Source organism: Atta colombica, unplaced genomic scaffold (assembly GCF_001594045.1).
Source record: "Atta colombica isolate Treedump-2 unplaced genomic scaffold, Acol1.0 scaffold162, whole genome shotgun sequence".
NCBI lineage: Eukaryota > Metazoa > Arthropoda > Insecta > Hymenoptera > Formicidae > Atta > Atta colombica.
In genome coordinates this window covers 566417-588868 of record NW_017259253.1, presented here as the reverse complement: position 1 = coordinate 588868, position 22452 = coordinate 566417, and the positions used below count along the sequence as shown (strand labels likewise).

The 22452-nt window shown below is 28.2% G+C and overlaps 3 protein-coding genes across 3 annotated transcripts; all 3 read right to left on the bottom strand.

The window, feature by feature from the left end:
* Positions 1 to 1211: 1211 nt before the first annotated feature.
* Positions 1212 to 3607, bottom strand: LOC108685948 (odorant receptor 4-like). Its single transcript, XM_018190965.1, has 5 exons — positions 2808 to 3607; positions 2453 to 2552; positions 2184 to 2294; positions 1501 to 1656; positions 1212 to 1265 (listed from the first exon to the last, which is right to left on the bottom strand). The coding sequence occupies exons 1-5, from the start codon at positions 3605 to 3607 to the stop codon at positions 1212 to 1214; spliced, it is 1221 nt and encodes a 406-aa protein (XP_018046454.1).
* A 5209-nt stretch (positions 3608 to 8816) lies between these two features.
* LOC108685930 lies at positions 8817 to 14154 on the bottom strand. The gene is made up of 10 exons (XM_018190945.1): positions 13367 to 14154; positions 12207 to 12306; positions 11980 to 12090; positions 11563 to 11718; positions 11283 to 11333; positions 10046 to 10899; positions 9707 to 9806; positions 9396 to 9506; positions 9050 to 9205; positions 8817 to 8867 (listed from the first exon to the last, which is right to left on the bottom strand). The coding sequence occupies exons 1-10, from the start codon at positions 14152 to 14154 to the stop codon at positions 8817 to 8819; spliced, it is 2478 nt and encodes an 825-aa protein (XP_018046434.1).
* A 1175-nt stretch (positions 14155 to 15329) lies between these two features.
* On the bottom strand, positions 15330 to 18586 carry LOC108685929 (odorant receptor 82a-like). Its single transcript, XM_018190944.1, has 5 exons — positions 17799 to 18586; positions 17496 to 17595; positions 16595 to 16708; positions 15452 to 15607; positions 15330 to 15386 (listed from the first exon to the last, which is right to left on the bottom strand). Exons 1-5 carry the CDS (start codon positions 18584 to 18586, stop codon positions 15330 to 15332), a joined length of 1215 nt encoding a protein of 404 aa, XP_018046433.1.
* Positions 18587 to 22452: the final 3866 nt, after the last annotated feature.

Below are 22452 nucleotides of genomic sequence, written 5' to 3'. Positions count from 1 at the left end.
ATTATAAAGTTAAATCAAAATTCATTGCCTTATCCAAACATAAACATTCTGATTTTCTAATATACTTGTTTTAATAAAATATAAAATATAATAAAATATAAAAACATTGACATTTGTCAATAAGTTTAAATTAATAGAATGTTTTTTTGCTGTATCAAAATCTTCCCTGCTTAAAAGTTATAATTATTATCTTTATCTTTATATATAAACTTAATTAATTACGTTATATAAAAACTTAGTTATTTTCTATAAATCTATTTTTTTCAATAATATGATATATGAATGCGTATATACATAAAAATTATTAATGCCAAATTTTTTAAATATATGGGAAAAAGTTTGTGGCGTTTTTTTAATGCCATCTAATGGGAAAAACGCCACGAACTTTTTCCTATATTTAATATATTTTCAACATATCTTAGTTAATTGAACAGGTACTTATCGTACATCAGTCAGTTTCACAAAAGAGATTTATAATACTTTGCACGTCTGCTATACAACTGAAATATTACATAACAACATTATTATTAGATATGAGATTCACGTGGTGAAGTTATCTTTCGATAAATATAAGTATGCGTACAAATAAAACGTTTATATGTCGGTAAAAACATCTGTTTTAGCAATTTAAAAAATTAATTGATTAATTGATAATGAATCAAAAATAATGAAAATAGTTTTGTAGTTCGAAGAATAAATTAGATGTAAATAAATTGTCAAGTGAGCTTCCGCAGTTATTGTTGTGTAATTTATATATTTGTAAAATAATAAGATATAATTCTCAAATAATTGGAATTTACTTACCACCGAAATTAACCGAAATATTCCGACTTTAATTGAGTTTTCCTCAATGCAGAAATTAAATGTAATGTTATGAATTTAATAGTTTGTATATGATTTCCGCACTGACATTGAGGAGTATTCAAATATTTTTCATATTGTTAAAAATGATAAATATGTATTTTAGATGAATATAAAAATTAATACCTTTAAATATAGGGATTATAATAACAAGCATAAAAAGAGGATCATAAAAAATTGTAATGTACATTTTCAAAAATAATTTAATAGCCTATAATCTTCATTTTGACATAATCGTCGATTTTTTTTTATTAAATCTTTTCTTGTGAATATATATATATGTGATAATTTGTTCTATATAAAATATATATCCTTCATATTTCTTAACTTATGTTTTACACAATCATTTTTTACATAGTCATTGTTCGCAAGAGATTTAAATAAGCTATGGAAGTTTTAATTACCTAGAACAATAACATGCTTGTTTCTATACAATACAAAAACAATGTGTATATTATATTGTAAAAATAATATTAAAATTTGAACTTTTTAATCATATACTCGCATATAATTGAATGAATGTTTTAAAGATAATGGCTAATTCAATTTATATAAAATGATTTTCATTTGCAATCATTGAAATATAAGATGTAATTTATTATTTATTAACAAGATAAAATAATACATCTGTATACTTACATCACCAAAAGTTGCAATAGATAAATGGAATAACTTTCCTGCAGTGATCTTAATCACATTACTCGATCGAGCAATGATCAAAATGAGGTCACGTGCAGTTTTGTGATGTAGATTATACCAATCAGTCATGTATGCTATTTCTCCAACATATTTGCACTAATAAATTGACATAAATATTGTTTAATACATTGACATAAATTGACATATAATATAAAATGTTAAAATTTTTATGCGTAATGAAAAGAATCTGACAATTTGTATTTACAAGATATTAAAGAAAAATATTCAATTTTGTTAAAAACAGTTTTATTATAGAATTTTTCTCTATTACTGTAAGAGTATTATATTTTACTTTTTTCTAAAAACTGGCTGCATTTACAGGAAACAAAGTAACTCAATGAGCGCTCAGTCCTTATTATGATTAATTCCTAGTTTTAATTCAATGGAAAATTAAAAGCAAGAAATGCCCATGTTCAGAAGAACGTTTATTTCGCAACAATTGGTACTTTTCTTCACGCGAAATTAAGATCTAGGGATAGTTATATCCCAGCAAAGAAAACTTCCAATACATGCGAAAAACGTATTCTGCTTAACGCGATTATTGACTAATTATAATAAATTAAAAAAGTTATAAATACATCAAAATCTGACTTTTTAATATCTTTTAATTCTCGGCATATTACCTGTTCTGTAATAATCTCTCCGATGTAGCAAAATATAAAAATATTGAAACCCATTGATAAATATACAATGAAGTAAGATGTTATTTTTGCTGTATCGAGCGTTTCCCAAGCCTAAAAATATAAACTTAAAATATAAACTTCTATCTTTATCGTATAATTTATTGTTATTTTTAATACACATTTTCTAATAGAATAGAACTGTTTTTCATAAATAAATGACATTTATTTATGTCTAATAAGATTTTCATTTTCTTACAGTTCTAGCGTACCATAATAGTATAATATCCAAGTAGGCACATACTTGTCGTGCATCCCATTAATTCCGCAAGAGAAACTTTATGCATAATACTTTCCACACGTGATATAAAACTGAATGTATAAATGATATAACATAGAAGTATATATATAACATAGTAGAATTCATTTACAAATAATTTGCACATTGAAACGATGTTTTTCGTGAACACAATGATAAGATTTTTTATTTAGAAAATAAAAGTAAATTTATCTTAATTTCAAATAAAATGACAATATCTATTTTTAAATTATTCCAATAAATATAAAGAATTTGCTTATAGAACTCTAAGATATGCATTTTCTAACAAGTATCAGCATATAAAATACCTCAATACTCTCAGATGATGTTCCACAATAAGGGCCAATTTTTTTTGAGTTATATGATTTTTCTTTTCCTGATTTTGAACAAGTTCATGTAACCATATAGACAGCACATTCAGCTGACCACAAGCATGTATCGCGAAGACAGCAGCCAGACTGCAAGCACCGACAGTAGAAGAACTCAGTACAAACGTTGACAGAAACTGCAGAACCAATGCGATTTCATTCACAGGGCTAAATCTCGTGTCAATGATCTTGCTATAAACCGGACAGGTCATGGGATACGTCGTAAAAGTTTCGTTGCCGACAATGATGGTTGTAGTTTTCAATGCTCTTGCTAAACTGAACAGAAACGTACCGCCTTGCATAATTAGTCCACAGATCATAGCGACGGAACGACCGAACTTGGCATGTTGCAGCATCAGTTCATGTTCGTCTATTCTTTGTGCGAGATTCCAATCTGTTTCCATGTGTCGTATTAGTTTGTGAATATCGCCGCCGCGCTTTAACAGCACCCAGTAATTGATCATGCCCATAAGCCTGTGAAGCAGTGGTCCAATTGCGTTCAATCTTTGCTTGATGTTCACTTTTTCAAGTAATACATATAATACACATGGTGCCGTTATTAATGCTATTAAACTTGAACAAATGAGAATTTGTAATAATATAAAAATTTTCCACATTGATCTCTCATTTTTTTGTGGCCACGCACCAATTGGCTTGAGAAACCATTGATTGAATTGTAAACTATAATTGTTATATTGTTTCGATATCTTGTTTTTTGGCGCGTTTTTGATATTTGACATGATCGCTGCACGAAAGCGCACAGTGCACTGCGATGATTAGACAACTTACCGCCAGTATATGATGAAGCGCTTGCGCCGATCTTCAAAAGAGTTTGATGAACGATCTAATATTACAAAGTTACTTTGAGAGGGGTGTATATTCAATCGATATAATTGTTCGTCAAGAGTTTCCATTGTCCAAAGTCTGAGAGAACATCGCGTGTCATGAGGAGTGTAAGGATAGATTTGTGGAAGTAATATTAGAAGTTCATTATTTCATCAAATTTTCGGTAATATATTTCAACTATATTTCTCATATATTGATTAAAAGGTAAATTAATTAAATGACGAAAAAAAAATTCGCGAAAAAAAAAATTTTTTAATATAGACAATATTATAAAAATGAGTATATGGAAATCAGAAAATATAAAGAATAAAGTAGTACAATTCCGAACACGAATAATTTTGTTTTTTATACTCTTAAAAAGAGTAAACATATAATTTCAATAAATATGAAAATTATTTCTATATTTTAATATACAGAAATTATAATAACAAGCATGATAAATATCATAAAAAAATTATTTAGTATACATCTTGGAAATTATAATGTAATCACTTATAATCTTGAGTTTAACATAATTATTTTATTAACTAAATTTTATTTTCACGATATATTAATTTATTCTGATATCTTAAGATATATAATGTCTTGAAAAAAAAAATATATTTCTTAATACTATTATGTTTTACAATTATTCTTCCAATGTAGCAAAATATAAAATTATTGAGATCCATCGAAATATACATTAATGTAAGGTATCTTTTTTCCGAGAGAATATTTCCCAAGTTTAAAAATTAAAATATTTGGACTTATCTTTATCATTTAATTTATCTATTCTTTTTTAATACAGGGAGGGACGAGGGACGAAGATGGTTGAGACATGAATAAGATTTTTTGTGTAAATACAAATCAATGTTAATAGATGTATTTATTGTTAGTGACAGGTAAGAGTTGTCTGATCACATCTTATATAATTCTGATTTTGCGATAATTGTTTTTATAGTTACCGGAACAACTATAAAAACAATTATCACAAAATTAAATTGTGAATACCATTAATTACGCAATGCGTTGTTTGAGTTCACGAAATAATCAAATTTTCTGCGAATAAAAATGTGAAGCCATCGAAATTTTCTGTAAACTTGTACACACACACACAGTTCGGAGAAGAGATGTTATTTAAGGTGTAAGTGAGCAATATCACTGATACTATTTGTTGGACGTTGAACGATTATAGAAATAATTACCGCAAGATTACAATTAGGGCGTGTATAGACACTCTTAACTATCATTCGGTATATTGTTTAACATACTATAATAGTGTAATATCCAAGAAGACATATATTTGTCGTGCATTCCGCAGGAGAAAAACTTTATTCATAATATATCCTATCAACACATAAAATGAAACTGTAAAGTTTTTTTATGTCATGAATTCTTCGTGAATACAATGACGAAAGAAATTAATAATTTAAAAAAAGCAAAAAATAAATTTAAAATTATCTATTTTCAAATGATTAATTCAAATTATTTCAAGTTTAGAGAATTTATGTGTATTTTTTTGAATGAGTGCCTGTGTGTAAAATATTTCAATATTCTCAGATAATTCCATTATAGCGGTTAATTTTCTTGCAGCTATAATTTTCCCTCTCGTGTTTTTCAACAAGTTTATGTAGTGCTACGCATACGGCACGTTCAACTAACCATAAGTACGTATTGCTAAAACAGCTTGACTGCAAAGGATGATGGCAAAGGAACTCATCATACTAAGAAACCTTAATAAAAACTTCATAACCAACGCTATTTCATAGGTATGAATCTCATATCAATAATGTTGTTATAAGTCATCATCGGATGCGTTACAAATCTTGATGATGATTGCGGTTTTTTGATGTTATTGTACGTACTTGAAAAAAAAAAAGAATTTATAATAATATAAAAGATTTGTTCTATATTGAAATACATTTATTTGTAATCACGTGTTGATTGACTTAAAAAAAATCGACTAATATAAGTTATAAACTGTAATTGTGCTTTTTTTATCTATCGCCTATTGATGCATATTTAATGCATATTTTTGCATGATTTTTCATGAAAGGTGCACTGCCACAGATAGATAATTCATTGTGTTGGAATCTGAAAAGCTTGCGCCGATTTTTGGTGAACAGCCTAGCATTGTAAAATTATTTTGAGAGAGACGTACATTCAATCGCTATAATTATTTGTTGTTAATTAAGAGTTTCTATTATCACATATTTGGGAGAACATCGCGTGTCATAAGGATAAATTAGTAGAAGTGATATTAAAAGTATTTTAACTTAGTAAATTTTTTAAGTTTGATACTATATTGATACTATATTGATACTATATTGTAACCATGTTCTTTTATTTATTAATAAGTTATGTAAATTAGATAAAAATTAGAACTTCTTAAATATAGAAAATGCTAAAAACGAATATATGAAAATCAGAACATTTTATTGCATACATTTTCAATAATTATTTGATGAACCATAATTCTAAGTATCTAATTCTAATATTATAATTGATTTTGTCAAATCTTGATTTAGAGGATATTTTCTATCTTGTTTTATATAATATATATTTTCTAAATTTTTAAATCTATTATGGTTTTTTGTTGTTAATATTTGTGAAAGATTTAAATATACTGAAATATACTTGAAAGTTTTTATTACCTGTAACATTAGAATATTTATTTTTATCTATAACATATAAATATTTATTTAAAAAAAATAATAACTATGTTTTTAATAGGTAACATAAAATTGATAACTTTTTGTGGGATTATTAAGACTTGTAAAATATAGAAATATGTACACTGTAAAAAATAAAATGTTAATTTTAACTTTTATTTCTATATCTTTTTTGCCTTTTTGATGTTTTTTGAATAAAATATATGCATTACTTACATCGCCAAATCGTTGTAATAAACATTTGAAATAATTTTCCTTTAATACGTTATTTGTTGATTGTGCAATTATTATTATAACGAGTCCAAGTGCAGTTTTAAGTTTTGTGATGTAGATTATACCAATCGATTATATATTCCCCAATATGTTTGCACTAATTTATAAAGTCAAATATATATATATAAATATATTTATATTTATATATTACTTATTACATACTAATTATTATAAATATAAATAATTAATAATTATTAAGAGCAAATTATGCTTTGGTACTTTTGTATAACATATGAATTTGTTTTATGAAGTTAAGTCAAGGTTCATTGAGTTATATCGAGAAACATAAAACATTATTCCATTCTTGATTTATATATTTGTTTCGTGTTATCTTTCCGATATAACAAAATATAAAAATATCGAAACGCATTGATATATATTAACATAAGATGTTATTTTTGTTGCATCAAAATCTTCCCAAGCCTAAAAAGTTATAACTAATAACATTTATTTTTATATAAAGACACATGATTAATTAGTCCGAAATCTATTTTTTCAATAATATAACGACATTTGAATATTTATATAAGTAATTACTGATATATTTAATAAAATGTGATTTTTTTTTTTTAATGTTTAGCATACCATAATTAAGTAGTATTCAAATAAGCATATTTACATCCCATCAATTCCACAAAAGAGAGATTTTATTCATAATACTTTCTATGCATACTATAAAACTGAAATGTACATAATAATAATCATTAAACGTAAAAGAAATTTTCTTCCGAGAAAGGATGTTTGCATATAAGTAGAATACTTACGTTTGAATAGAAATAGAATATGACGAATGAATATTTACATAACGATACTTTCTTAATAATTTCAAAAATTTATTAATATTTATTTTAACAATAACGTCTCTTTTTTCAATATTGTTATATATAAAATGTACATTGTCTGAAATATTCTGATAAATATGTTTTCTATTTACGTACCTAAATACTCGGAGATGATACTCCAAAATAATATTTAGTTTTTGTTTGTTATATAATTTCTCTTCTGATTTTCTACGAGTTTAGTAGGCATATATATAGCATGTTTAGTTGATTACAGGCGTGCATTACGAAAACGGCAGCTAGGTTGCAAGCACCGACAGTAGATGAACTCACTATAAATGTTGCATAGAAATTGCAATCAATATGATTTTATTTACAGGACTGAAACTTATATCAATGATTTTGATGTAAATCGGACATGTCATCGAATGCATCCTAAAAGTCTTATTACCAACAACAATGATGGGTATGAATGAAATTTTGAATTTCGCCTTGGCTATGTTATATTAAATAGGAATACACTGCCAGGCATAATTATCTCACAGATCCCGGCGATGAAACGATTTAATTTAACATATTTGGCAACCATGCACCATTATTTGGCAATTTTCGAGCCTGTGTATAATTTTCCAATCTGTCTCCATTAATTTACAAGCATTGCTACTACATTTAAGAAGCATCCAATGATTTACCGAAATAGCAATGGCGTTCAGTTTTAATTTGATATTGGCCTTCTCGAATAATGATATCGTTATTAATGCCACCACGATCACATAAATGAAAATGTGTATAACACAAGTATCTTGCGCGCTATGCTTGAGTTGTTTATGTGTGGCCAAGCATTGATCGGCTTGAGGAATCATCCAGTTGAAAACTGTAATCATAATTTTTTAAGCTAGTGATTCTGGACATACATCGAGACATAGGTCGAAACTTTGTCATATGAATGCACCCGACGTACTGTGGACAATGTACTTGCAAAAATTTTATTTGAATAGGCACATGCGCCAACTTCTGGCAAAGTTTGGAGAAAGTTCATATTGACATATTTTTTTCTGAGAGGAACTGTACAATCAATAACTTCACAGCAAGTTATTTGTTCTGCCAATTTAACAGGAGGAATATTATTCAGACAAGTGTGTGAAAATTTGTGGAAGTATGAATTTTGTAAAGTATTGAATTTTAATTACTTAATTTTAAGTAATTAATCGAATCGTCGAAAAATTCCCACTAAACTTTTGAAAAATTTAAAAATCTGATGTACATATTATAAACATTACTTATATTTAGATAATGTTAATATCCTACCTGGAAAATATTTCATCTATTCTATATAAAAATTTGTCCAACTTCCTAATTTGCTACATATTTCTAATTAACTACATTGCTCTCTACAAGTTTTATGTCATTGTTCGTAAAATATTTAAATAAGCCATGGAAGTTTTAATTACCTAAAATAGCAAAATTTTTGTTTCTATTAACAATGTACGATTTCATGTATAAAATTTTGCATTACAACATTTCGGTCAAATATAATTAATATAATTAAAATAAATATTAAATAAAATTTAAATTTTATATTTATTAAATCTGAGATTAATATTATAAGGAATTTAATTGATATATTACTTACATCGCCAAAAGTTGCAATAGACAAATGAACTAATTTTCCTGCAGTTATTTTGATTACGTTAGTTGATCGCATTATTATTAAAATAAGACAAAGAGCTGTTCTGTGTGGTAATTGATACCAATTAATCATGTATACCACGTTCCCGACATTTTTACACTAATAAAAAAATATAAATATTTTTAAATTCATTATAAATATAAATATCTACATTTCTGCAGAAAGTATCAAAAAAGCAGCTAATTATATAAATATAATTATTTTTGTTTTTATTTTCTATATTTTATAAACGGATTGAATAGATTTCACATTTCTAAAAAAATTATTTTAATCTTGAAAGATGTATTACTTGCTCTGTCAAAATCTCGCCGATATAGCAAAAAATAAATATATTAAATCCCATTGAAGTATATAAAGTAATATATGACAATATTTTTGCTGCATCGAAAGCACCCCAATTCTGAAATATTAATTTTACAAATTTATTCATAAATAATAAAATTTACAACTCTATTATTATTACTATACTAAAATTTAACAACTCTATTATTATTACTATATATTATTATATTATTAATAATTGCATTTGATTCTTTATAATTAAAGAGATGTAAAACAGCGTTTTTAATAATGTATTTCTTTTAATATACCATATCATACCATAATCGAGTAATATCCAAGTAAACACATATTTAGCGTGCAGCCCATCAATATTACAAGACAAACTTTATGCATAATACTTTCCACACGTGCTATAAAACTGTAATATATTTGTATAATTGCGGAATGTTTAAGTGCGAACTCTTCATTAACAAAAATTTTTTTGCAAAATTTTGTCGAGCATATATTTACATCGTATTAATGACAATATTTATTTATTATGAAATGTTGATATAGAAAAAAATAAATATCTATCTCTTAAAATTGTGCCTTTAATATTTGTTAAAGCAAAATATTATACATCCAAGAAATATAGCTCTCATAGAAATAATAAAGTACCTTAATGCTCTCAAGTGATGCTCCACAATAGCAGCCAATTTTTGCTCAACTGATTGATTTCCCTTTTCTTCGTAATCAATTACAAGTTCGTTTAACCACGCATACAATACGTTGAGTTGGCCGCAGGCATGCATCGCGAAAACTCCGGCGAGACTGCAAACACTTACTATTGCGGAACTTACTACAAATGCCGACACGAATTGTATAGTCAGCATGATTTCGTTTATAGGACTGAATCTCGTATCGAGAATCTTACTGTATGTCGGACATGTCATTGGACGCGTTTTAAAAGTCTCATTCCCGACCATGATGGTCGTAGTCTTTATTGCTCTTGCGGTGCCGAAGAGCAGCTGACCGCCCTGCGTGATCGCCGCACTAATTCCGGCAAGAAAACGTCCGAACTTAACGTATTGTAGCATCGTTTCACGATCTTCGATTCTTTGTATAAGCTGCCAATCCATCTCCATGTGCTGTATGCAATTGTGAATATCATGGCTGCGCTTGAGCAACGTCCAATAGCTTATCGAACCCATAATCCTATGAAATAATGGCCCAAAGGCGCCTATCTTTGCTATGATAGTCTGATTCTCCAATATTATATACAGTATACATGGCACCGTAACGATTGCTATTGTAAGTGAACAAAAGATGATTAGTACTATCGCAGCAATTTTCTCTAATGTACTCGACGTGTTTGTTATGGGCCAAGCACCTATCGGTTTTAAGCACCATTGATTAATTTGCAGACTATAATTATTAATGTGTTTGAAATCAACGTTTTTCAAGTCATGTTTCAAATTCATCATGTTCACTTCGTAAATTAGCTTGGCGCACTGCCAGGGTGGACAATGGTTCTAGCAAGGATTTTATTTGAATAAGCGCGTGCGCCAACTTCTAAAGTTTGATGAACTCTTACATTAGTACTTTTTTATTGAGAGTATCGCGTGCATATCAAATCGATTTTTTTCCTAGCAGGTGTTTTGTCTTGTCAGTTTCGCAAAAGGTCGCATTTGAAGAGGAATATGAAAATACTTTTATGGCTATGCATACAAATTTTATAAGGTATTGAGTTTTTACTTCTTTAGTTTCAAGAGAACTGTCAAGGATATTATTTTTGCTTTTAAGAACCGTATCACAGAAAACCCTTTTGTATCATAATTATTAGTTTATTTTACATTTCTATCTAGAAAATAATTTATGTGTGTCTTATAACTTGTTGTTTCTCTACGCTTTATACAGTCATGTTTGTTCTCAAAAAATTTAAATATGCTGTGGAAGTTTTTATTATCTGTAATAACAAGATTTCTCGTTTTTGTTAGAATAATAAATAATAGAATAATAAATAATGTATAACTGTTGATTATATTGTTAATATTTGCTTTGATATGGTATATGTAAAATTAAATAATCAAATCATTACGTAGAATAATTATAACAATACATGCATAACAAGAAAATAAATTATATTAAAATTTTATTTAATGCTATTAATAACTATATTATAATGTATTACTTACATCGCCAAATGTTGCTATGGATAACCGAAATATTTTTCCTGCTGTTATCTTAATGACATAATTGGATTGCATGAATATCAAAGTGAGTTTAAGTGCTGTTTTGTGATGCAGTTTATACCAATTGGTCATATATGCTATTTCCCCGATATTTTTGCACTAATAAATAAATAAATTTATAAATTTTTTGAAGTGTCAAACATTTAACAATGATGATAAAGAAATATTAAAGAATAATTTAAATATGTGTGAACACAATTATATTATTTTTTTCTTAAATATAATAATAAAATATAAATAATCAAATATTCAATATTTTTATACTTATATAATTAGATAACATTATATTATATTTTGTATACAATCAAAATGAGAAAAGTTTCAAACGTCTAAAAAATCTTTTTAATTTTGAAATATTACCTGTTCCGTGAGAACTTCACCGATGTAACAAAATATAAATATATTAAACGTATATGATATATAAAAACTTATACATGCAAATATTTTTGCTGCATCGAAATTAGCCCAATTCTGCAAAATCAATTGACCGTTTTATTTATTACAGAAAAATAAGATTATCTATTTTTGCAGCATTTCAATTACATCATTTGTAATATGCAAAGAAATTTTATTTATTTTTAGCGTACCAAAATAGAGTAATATCCAAGTAAACACATACTCAGCGTGCATCCCATTAATTCTCCTAAACAAGCTTTATGCATAATATTCTCTATTTGTACAACAAAGCTGAAACATATGTAGTTAAAATGTATTCAAGTAGGGTATTTTCTTTCGTGAAATTCACTTTAAATTAGTATTCATGAGTTCAATGACTTTGACCTTTTCTTTAATTATATTGTTTATAATAAATTGTAATTTATGAAAATTGTTTATAACAAATATTTTTTACAACTTTACATAAGTTTAAGTTGCATAATTTTTTTCCTCGAATTTTGACTTTCAAAATGAAAAATGAATCGTTCCATTACGTTGACTTTTAAAGTTAAAAAAAACATTAATTTAAAGTACTGGATTTGAAAATCTAGTTAAGAAAATTTCAGAGTAAATATTTTCGATTAAAGTTAACACTCAATGAAAAGAAACTTGTAATCGATATTTAAGATCTAAGTGAATTAACAAAAAAACACAACCAAGTATACCCCTTCCAATTTTAAGTTTTGTTATCTTCGTTGTTTATGTTAAAATATAAACAAAAATAAAAGATGGGTATTTTTTAATAATTTCTTTTTTGCACATTAAAGGAATATAACTTTACCTTGAAAAAATTTAATATTCACTTAGAAAGAAAAAAAATTTTTTTTCTTTCTGAGTGAATATTAAACAGTTGAAAATATAAACAAATTTTAAATAAAAGTTGAATGATTTTAAGAGTACTTCATATTTTTAATAATCATTTTTTAATTTTTAATTTGTTAATAAATAAAGTTTTTTATAAAGAATTTTTTATCATTATTATAAAGTACATCATTATTATAAAATAGAAAATCTTATTTTTATCTCTATATTTTAACATAATCAAAGCTTATTACAACCGGAAGATGACACTTGGTTCACGGAGAGAGTTTATCCTAAAAATATTATTTAGTCGTGGGACATTATATTTCAAAGAATTTTATGTAAGTCTATCTCATTCACTAATAAAACAATAAGGTATAAAATAAATTTTTACTGCAGTGCATGGTGAAAATCTTTAAAATATTATATTGTACTACAATCTATCATATTCAAGATAAATTTTAAGATATATAATATTTTTCCGTATTATGTTCCCTTTTAAACAAAATACCTGAGGACTCTCCAGTGATGCTCCACAATAACAGCAAGTTTTTGTTCTGCTAAATGATATGTCTTCTCCTCAGCAAGTTCTTTTAGCCATGTATGCAATACGTTCAGTTGACCGCAGGCGTGCATTGCAAAAACGGCGGCAAGACTGCATATAGCTACTGTAGAGGAACTCACTATAAGTGTCGACAACAATTGCACACTCAGCAGAATCTCGTTCGTAGGGCTGAATCTTATGTCAACGATTTTGCTGTGTGGTGGACATGTCATCGGATATATCTTAAAAGTTTCATTACCGATAATAACAGTCGTAGTTTTCATTGCTTTGACTGCGATGGCAAAGATCGCACTACTATGCATAAATATTGCGCAAAATTTGGTTATGAAACGGCCAATTTTGGCATATCGCAACATAACTTCGCGGTCGTCCATTTTTCGAACGAGTTTCCAATCTGTCTCCATATGTAGTATGCAATGTTGAATATCTTTGTTATGCGTAAGTAATTGCCAGTAATTTATAGATCCCATGATTCTGTGCATCAACGGAACGATAGCATTTATTCTAATACCAAATTTTTTTTTTTCAAAGCATACGTATAATGTACATGGTATCATAATGACTGCCACCACGATTGAAAAAATAAAGATTTGCATTGACACCACAATTTGTTTTATTTTGCTCGCGCTTCTTTGCGGCCAAACACCGAGTGATATAAGAAACCATCGATTAAATTGTATACTGTAATCATTGACATTTTTGAAATTTATTAGGATGCGTTTCAGATCGCTCATGATCGTTTCACAAAAGCGACCTATGTATTACTGCAATAATCGTATAGAAATGTATCTAGAGACATATCCGAAAATACGCTTGCGCCAACGTTTAGGAAAGTTCGCGCTGTACAACACATCGGTAGCGTTGAGAAGAGCGCACGCGTGTCCAATCGATAATCGTTCCTCACACGAAGCCTATTTGTCAGTTTGACAGAAGACTGCGTTCTGTGAGGAATATGAAGATACTTTTTCGAAAGTAACAACGAATTTTTTATTTTTCGTCATCTTGTATCGTTTGGAATTTACTAGGTAAAGCAATTAAAACATTAATATATTAACACTCCAAAAAAATTTTAGGCATAATGCTCAATATAAATGAATGAAAGGCATTTAAAGTGGAAACTCTTACATATAGCTACATTATACATATAAAAGGAAAGTATTAAGAATGTATTAGAGGGATACATATATATACATATATATATATATATATAAAGGTATAGTCTCTGCAAAAAGCGACTAGAATTGAAAATTGATACTTTCCGTATATAAATAAATAAATGAATATGTACATATGTATATATATGTATATGTGTGCGTGTGCGTGCGTGCGTGCGTGCGTGCGTGCGTGCGTGCGTGCGTGTGTGTGTGTGTGTGTGTGTGTGTGTGTGTGTGTGTGTGTGTGTGTGTGGTGTGGTGTGTGTGCATATACACACGAAACAGTTCAGAAAGACTAATATATTTATATTCGATAATACAATTTTACATTTTGAATAAAATCTCGTTTTATGTTATTAATTTATTTACAAACCTATCTATTTCTTATTGAAATAGTTTATGATCCAGTTTCTAAATTATTGTCACTTATTTTATATTACTTTCAAATGTAATATATAGAAAAATCTGTCTTTCTTTCCATAATTTTTTCATTTTATCAAAAAATTGTTGTAATCCTTCATTCTATTTCATTTTCCTTTATTTTGTTTAACGATAAAAAATAAAAATTACTACTAAAAGAAATGTCAATTTTTCAATAATAATTTTTACATCTTGTTTTTAGGATTTAAATGTGATATAGATAATAGATGTCTTGTATTTTATTAGTAATACAATTATTCAAATATAATATGAAATTATAATGGTAACTAGAAAATTTGCTAACGCTTTGTACAAAATGGTATAAATCTTATTATCTAAGAACCTGTCATAGTTCGGAGCATGTTTAGATATATCATGGAGGTTCTCATTACCTAAAACATTTTGGAAATGTATTTGGCTGCAAAAACATAATATACTTTCATTAACATACACTCACATCACCAAAAGTTGCGATGGAAAGATGGAATAGTTTCCCTGCAGTTAATTTGATTACACTACTCGATCGGGAGATAATTAAGACCAGACCTCGAGCCGTTTTATGTGGCAAACGATACCAATTAGTCATGTAAGCTATTTCTCCTATTTGTTTACACTATTAAATTATTTTATAATGTGGAAAAGTTGTGATAATATATTTACCACTTTTTTATTTATAAAACTCGAAAAGTATATACAATTATATGTATATACAGGATAAGTCAAAAGTCCCGGATCGATGAAATATTTCGAAAACTAAGCATTTCCGAAAGAAATTTCTTTTCTTTTCTACAAAAGTTTTCTACAAAAGTTTTCTATAAAAGTTGTTGTACGGTTTTAAATGATCTATATACTGATTTTATTAGTTTGACTTTAGATAGAGTTGCCAAGATTAGGTCAAAATCACATTAATTTAAAAAAAAAAACACGCTATTTTTGTGCGTATGTGATTTCAGAATCTAATAACTGATGTTGAGAGCTTTCCAAAACTATAATAAAATTATTTTTTATTGAGTACTTTTCCAGTTACAAGGTTTAAAAGTTATAGTACCGCCGGCATTAGCATTACGCAAGGCCGACCGACGACTAAAACCTTTTGAATATTGTTCAGAATCATGTCCTGGATAATATTTGTTAAGATGAAGGCCATTGGAGATTACTCCTCTTACTTTCATTTTTGCATTAAAAATTCATTTTTATGTAAAAATAAAAATAAGTAGTACAGTCGGTCGGACATCTAATGCAGGCGGTACTATAACCTTCGAGCCTTACAAATCGAAAAGTATTTTATGAAAAATAACTTTATTGTAGTGTTTTGAAAAGCTTTTGACCAGCTATTAAATTCTGAAATCAAAAATAGGGTGTGCCATTAAAAAAAAATCGATGTGATCTTGATTTGATTTCGTCGACGCCACTCAATGTCAGACTGACCAGATCAGTGAATAGATGACATTATGTAATTACTTAAAACTTTACTTTTCTAGGAAACATTTCTTTCAGAAATGTTTAGTCTTCGAATATTGTACCGGTGCGGGACTTCTTACTTGTTCTATATATTTGTATATTATACCATAAAATTTTTATTTTATAATTTATTTTTTACCTGTTCTCTTACTGTTTCGCCAATATAACAGAATATAAAAATGTTGAAAGTCATGGATATATATATAATAATTATACAGGCTATTGTCATTTTTGTCTCTATTGTATTCCATCCCTGAAAGTTTATCATAATGTATTATGACAATTTATGATGCAATTTATATATATATATAATTATTATTAAAAGTATTATTATATGTTAAATATTTCTAAAAAATAATATAAGAACGCAATGCCACAGTACATCCAGTATGACAGTAAACGAAGATCGTGGGCCAAAATCTAATCAGCGTATACAAAAATCATCGTGTGACAGCGTTATTTGTTGTTCAAATCATAGCCATAGGTCTGATTTATATTTATACATTCGAGAGTATCATTTATTCTTGTTCAACATTATAAAAAACAAGAATGAAATAATTTTAATACTGATGATGATCATCTTATAAAAATAATATATGATATTGTCTTTTTAATTCTGTTCAAGTGCGTTTCAAGACTGAAAAATGTCAACTCACAAAGAATGTTTACAGAACTTTCAATATAAATTCACACTGAAATATTTGTGCATTAAAATTTACTTTGACTTTGAAAAGATTTTCTCTTACTTGATTAGATTTATTTCCTATCTAATCTAATTTCAAATTACAATTATTAATACTTACCTTCTGAAATTTAACTTTCCTTCTACCAAAGATATGACGATACTCATATGATTCTCAAAGTCATGTGATTCTCAAATCATAACATGTGCTTGCTGTCACTTGGTTGTATTGTGGCAATTTTTCCTCTGCGATAGTTATTTCTTGTTTATGCATTTTTCATTTTGCAATTTATTTAAGTATGAAAAGTCACATACATGTGTCTTAATTACATATTTATTTTTTAATTTTTTAGCGTACCGTAATGATATAATATCCGAGCATACATAAGTTAAACGTACATCCTAGCAATTCTACAAAACATATCTGATTTAAAAGTGCTTCCATTTGTGCCACGAAACTGTAAGCAACGTAAATTACAATCATATTTTACATTTAAATAATATAAACTTTTTTTAGAACTAAATTATAATATATTAAGAGAAGGAAAAAGAGAATCAGATAAGACAGTTTTGGCTTAAAGATCAAAGGCATCAAAATATAAAAGATTTAATTTTTTATACATCAAGCAGAAAAAATCAATTTTTAATTTATCGATATTACCTTAACACTCTCAGATGATGCTCCACAATGATTGTCAATCGATGCTGTACCATATCCTGCTGCTTTCGATCGTCCAGCTGATTCAGCAATCTCATCAGTATATTCAACTGGCCACATGCGTGCATTGCAAACACCGCTGCGAGACTACAGGCTCCGGCGGTGACGGAATTAACGACGATGCTCGAAATGAGCTGCACGGTAAACGCAATTTCGCCCGCTGGGCTCTTTGTAATATCTATGAACTTGTTGTACGTGGGACACGGTAATACATGTATTGATACGCTCACATTTCCGATATATATAAATGTAGGCATAATGCCCTGCATCACGCTATGCGAGAACACACCGCCATGCATGAAAATTGCGCACAACCCAGCGACAAAACGGCCAAATTTGGCATATTTCAGCATCACTTGCCGATCTTCTATATCTGTCATCATAAGCCAATCGATCCTCACGTGCTCCACGCAACGGTATATATCACGGCTGCGAAACAGCAGTGAGAAGTAATTCATGCCACCCATGCACCAGTGACTTAACGGACCAATAGCTCTTAATTTTTTCTGCACATCAGTTTCTTCGAATAGGATGTTCAGAATGCAAGGTATGACCGTGTAGGCTATCAGCGAGTAGCAGATGATTATCAGTACTGTTGAAATCACTTTTTCTTTGATGGTCGTCGAGGCTGAACTTGGCCAAGCGCCTACTGATTTTAGAAACCAACGATTCAACTGAATACTGTAATCACTCGCGTCCAAGTGTGACATGACACGTTCATTGACATTCATGATTACTCACAGAACGTGCGGATGCTACTGAATCGACTTAAACATGCGCGCAGAAAGCGGCGCCTGCGCCAGGGAGTAACAGTAATAGGTAATAGGATATTTGTGCGTTCTTATTAGTCGATCAATACTCACGGTGTACGATGCGTGATATCTCGTTAACGATTTGCTATAACATATATTCGCAAAGATATAAATTTAATGTTTTTCAAATATGAAACTTTTATATACATAAAATTCAGATAAATATGTAAACTTTATTATACAAATAGTTACGTATATAAACTTCATTATTGTGTTTCGTTATCTTTCAGGAATATTAAACAAAAAGAAATTACTTTTTTGTAGAAAAATACACGTAATCTCAAGAAGATACTATTTTTATAATCTCATCTCTCTTTTATAATCTCATCTCTCTTCGTAAGAAATATTAACTTTAAGAAATATTTAACTTTTTAAGTTGAGAATAATTTATTTTTTTTTACATAAATACATTTTAAAATTACAATCACCAAAGTGCGATTGACAATTGCAATAATTTCCAATGATAGTCTCTCGATAATGTTACTTTATCGAGCTGTTATTCATAGAATGATAATGACAATTTTAATGCATTCCAATTAGTCATATGTCTTTTTGCCAACTTTTTTACACTACTAATAAATTAATTAATGTAGATATTCGTAGGTTCGTAAAATTTCTAAAATTTCTAAATAAGCGTTTTTTATATTTTTAGAAATGGAAGAAAAAAATTAAAAAACAATTCATGTCACAACTCAAGTCATTAAATTATTTTTTTTAACATAAAATAATTAAAGCTCGATTACAACGTTACTTTGATTTTAAATCAGACTTAAAATTCTTTCTGTCTCTTTTTGACTTTAAAACGAGACAGATAAGGTTTTAAGTTGGGCCTAAATCCATAATGCTTAAGTATGAGGCATCAAATGATTTGCGGCTCGGTGCGATTGATTCACTATCTGTAAAGATGGAATCACAAGGCTCGAATTCATTTCTTGAATGATAACACGGATAGTCATGCCTACTTTGCTGTATGCTAAAATTCGTTAATGTATTAAGCGTTGCATGTACATGATTTTTATATTGATTATGGATTACTTCATAGCTTATTTCCTTGCATGCATCCATCAAAATGCTAAATCCAACAATTGCTAATTTCATAGTTATTTGTCAAACGTCAAACTGTATGCATCAAATCAAGCATAGCAACATACATGCTTACGTTGCTTATATCATTCAAGAAGTCGAGTATCATATGATTCCTTAAATCTGAGTTAAAGATCCATATACGCGTTTTTTCGTGTTTGAAGAGCTCAAATGGTAATTAAGAGACTTTTGATCACCAATTTGACAATTAAATTGTAGATCCTTTTCAGATTGGAGATTAAACATTACGCTAACAATCTAATTAAAAAAAAATTCATTGTCACTAACATATCATTAGAGTCCCTATACTCGCAGGAGTTAAGGAACTTACGTACATTCTTAAGTATAATAATTCGGGTAATTCTAGTTCTTATAAATTTCCTGAGGAATTACCTGTCACGTAAGAATCGCGTCATTGTAACAAAATATAAAAATATTGAGCCATAGATGCATTTATGATAATATACGATATCATTCGTGCTGAAAAGTCACACCATTCTGGAAAAATCTGAAATTAATATTAATATTTTATAAATAAGGACGTTACAAAGTGTTAATAATACATTCATATTTTTAGCATATCATAATAAATATACAAGTAAACTATATATGTTTCTATAATCATAAGAATCATAGTAAATTTATATAGATATATTTATAATTTTATATTTATTGTGACACAGATGATGATCATATTAAAGATCAAACATTCGTTTTATCATTTCTTACAGTAAATATCGATATAACATCGAAAACAAGCTCGATTAAAATTTATTTATTGTTTGAATTTATATCATTAGATCCTTATAGTTTGCTTCAATTTAATTTTTAGTAATTTTTATTTATTTATATTATTTTCTCGGGATATAGAAATACATTACATATTCTTGGTGACCTATATTTTATTAATAATTCATATCGTTTATTTATACATAGTATATAAATATATAGTAATAACTGGAAAATTTGCGTTATACAAAAAAATGGTGTAACTATTATTGTCTAAGAAGCTGTCATAGTTGTCGAAGCATGTATAGATATATCATGGAGGATCTTATCACCTAAAACATTTTAAACATATATATGGTTGTAAAACATAATATACATATGCCGACTACTTGTGGGGGGGGGGGGCAAACCCAAGGGGCACTTTTTGTTCCTCCAATAATTTTACAGGTTACAATGCTTCCTCAATAATTTGTATCTTTTGGTTTTTTAACAAAAGGTTTTCTTAACAATTGCAATTAATTTCTGTAACCAAAAGAGAGAAAAGCCACATACGCCATACATAACGTTGACGCGGCGAATTAAAAGTGACATTCTGCTATCCTAGGAGTGCTTTCCAACAAGAGGCGGTGTAACGACACAGTGTAACACAGTTCATTATATCATTCTATTCTTGTTGCTCGCTAATGTTAAACAAAGATGAGATGATTATTGTATTATACTAAGTCGCTTGTTGAAGCGTGTTCTAATTCCCATCAAAGTATTCCTCGGGTGTCATGTCTTTATTTAACATTTGTTAGACAGCAAAGATGACGTGATACCCGAGATACTCAGATGATAATCCGAACATGCTACTGGAAGGAACTGTATGTGCAGGGACACTACATAGAAGAAATGGCGTTCTGTCAGGAATATGAAGATACTTTTCTGAAAGTGACAACGAATTTTTTATTTTTCGTCATCTTGTATCGTTTGGAATTTACTAGATAAAGCAATTAAAACATGATATACTAACACTTCAAAAAAATTTTAGGCATAATGCTCAATATAAATGAATGAAAGGCATTTAAAGTGGAAATTCTCACATATATATATATTATAACACATAATAGGAAAGCATTAAGGATGTATCAGAGGGATATCTACATATAGATATTGACTATACTTATATGTAGGTATAGTCTCTGCAAAAGGCAACTAGAATTGATAATTGATAAATAAAAAGCTCAGTCAACTAATGCTCAGTAAACTAAATTGATATAATATATTAAAGGGCTCAGAGCACAAGCAGGATGTACTTTGCTAATATATATTGTGAATTACAAAAATATTATATTTAACAAAACAATATACATACGTTTCAACCTTACAGGTCATTTTCAATGTTAAAACTGTTCATATTAAAATAATGACATAAAAATTCTAGAAATATCTAATGCATTACATATAAAAACCTCAATATTTGAAACAAATTGTATAATTCGACAATCTTGATATGGTAAGAAGTAATAGAATCTCCTCTTACATCTATCCATTCAGGAGTGCATCTTATCTCGATAAAAAGTATGCGTTAGAAATGTATAATTTATCATGGTATATGGTTGTTGGATCTCTTATTGAAGGCCTTAAGCTATACTTGTCCATCAATTCGTGATGAAATATTGCTATGTAAAGTAATAATTGAAACTAAAGAGTGTTTAGCGCAAATTAAAATGTCACAATTCGTATCATATCTGTATTATTACCAACAAACATGATCAGAATTACAGCACATAATAGTGTATAAAATAAGCAGCTAAGACCAGAACTCCAAAGGTATAAAATTTGTCATATACTTCCGTATCTTTTGAAAAGTCTTATTTCTAACTGATACAATATCAAGCAACAAAAAAATCATGTAATGTGAGGTGTGAAAATTGATACTTTCCGTATAAAAATTAAAAAAATGAATATGTACATATATATATATATATATA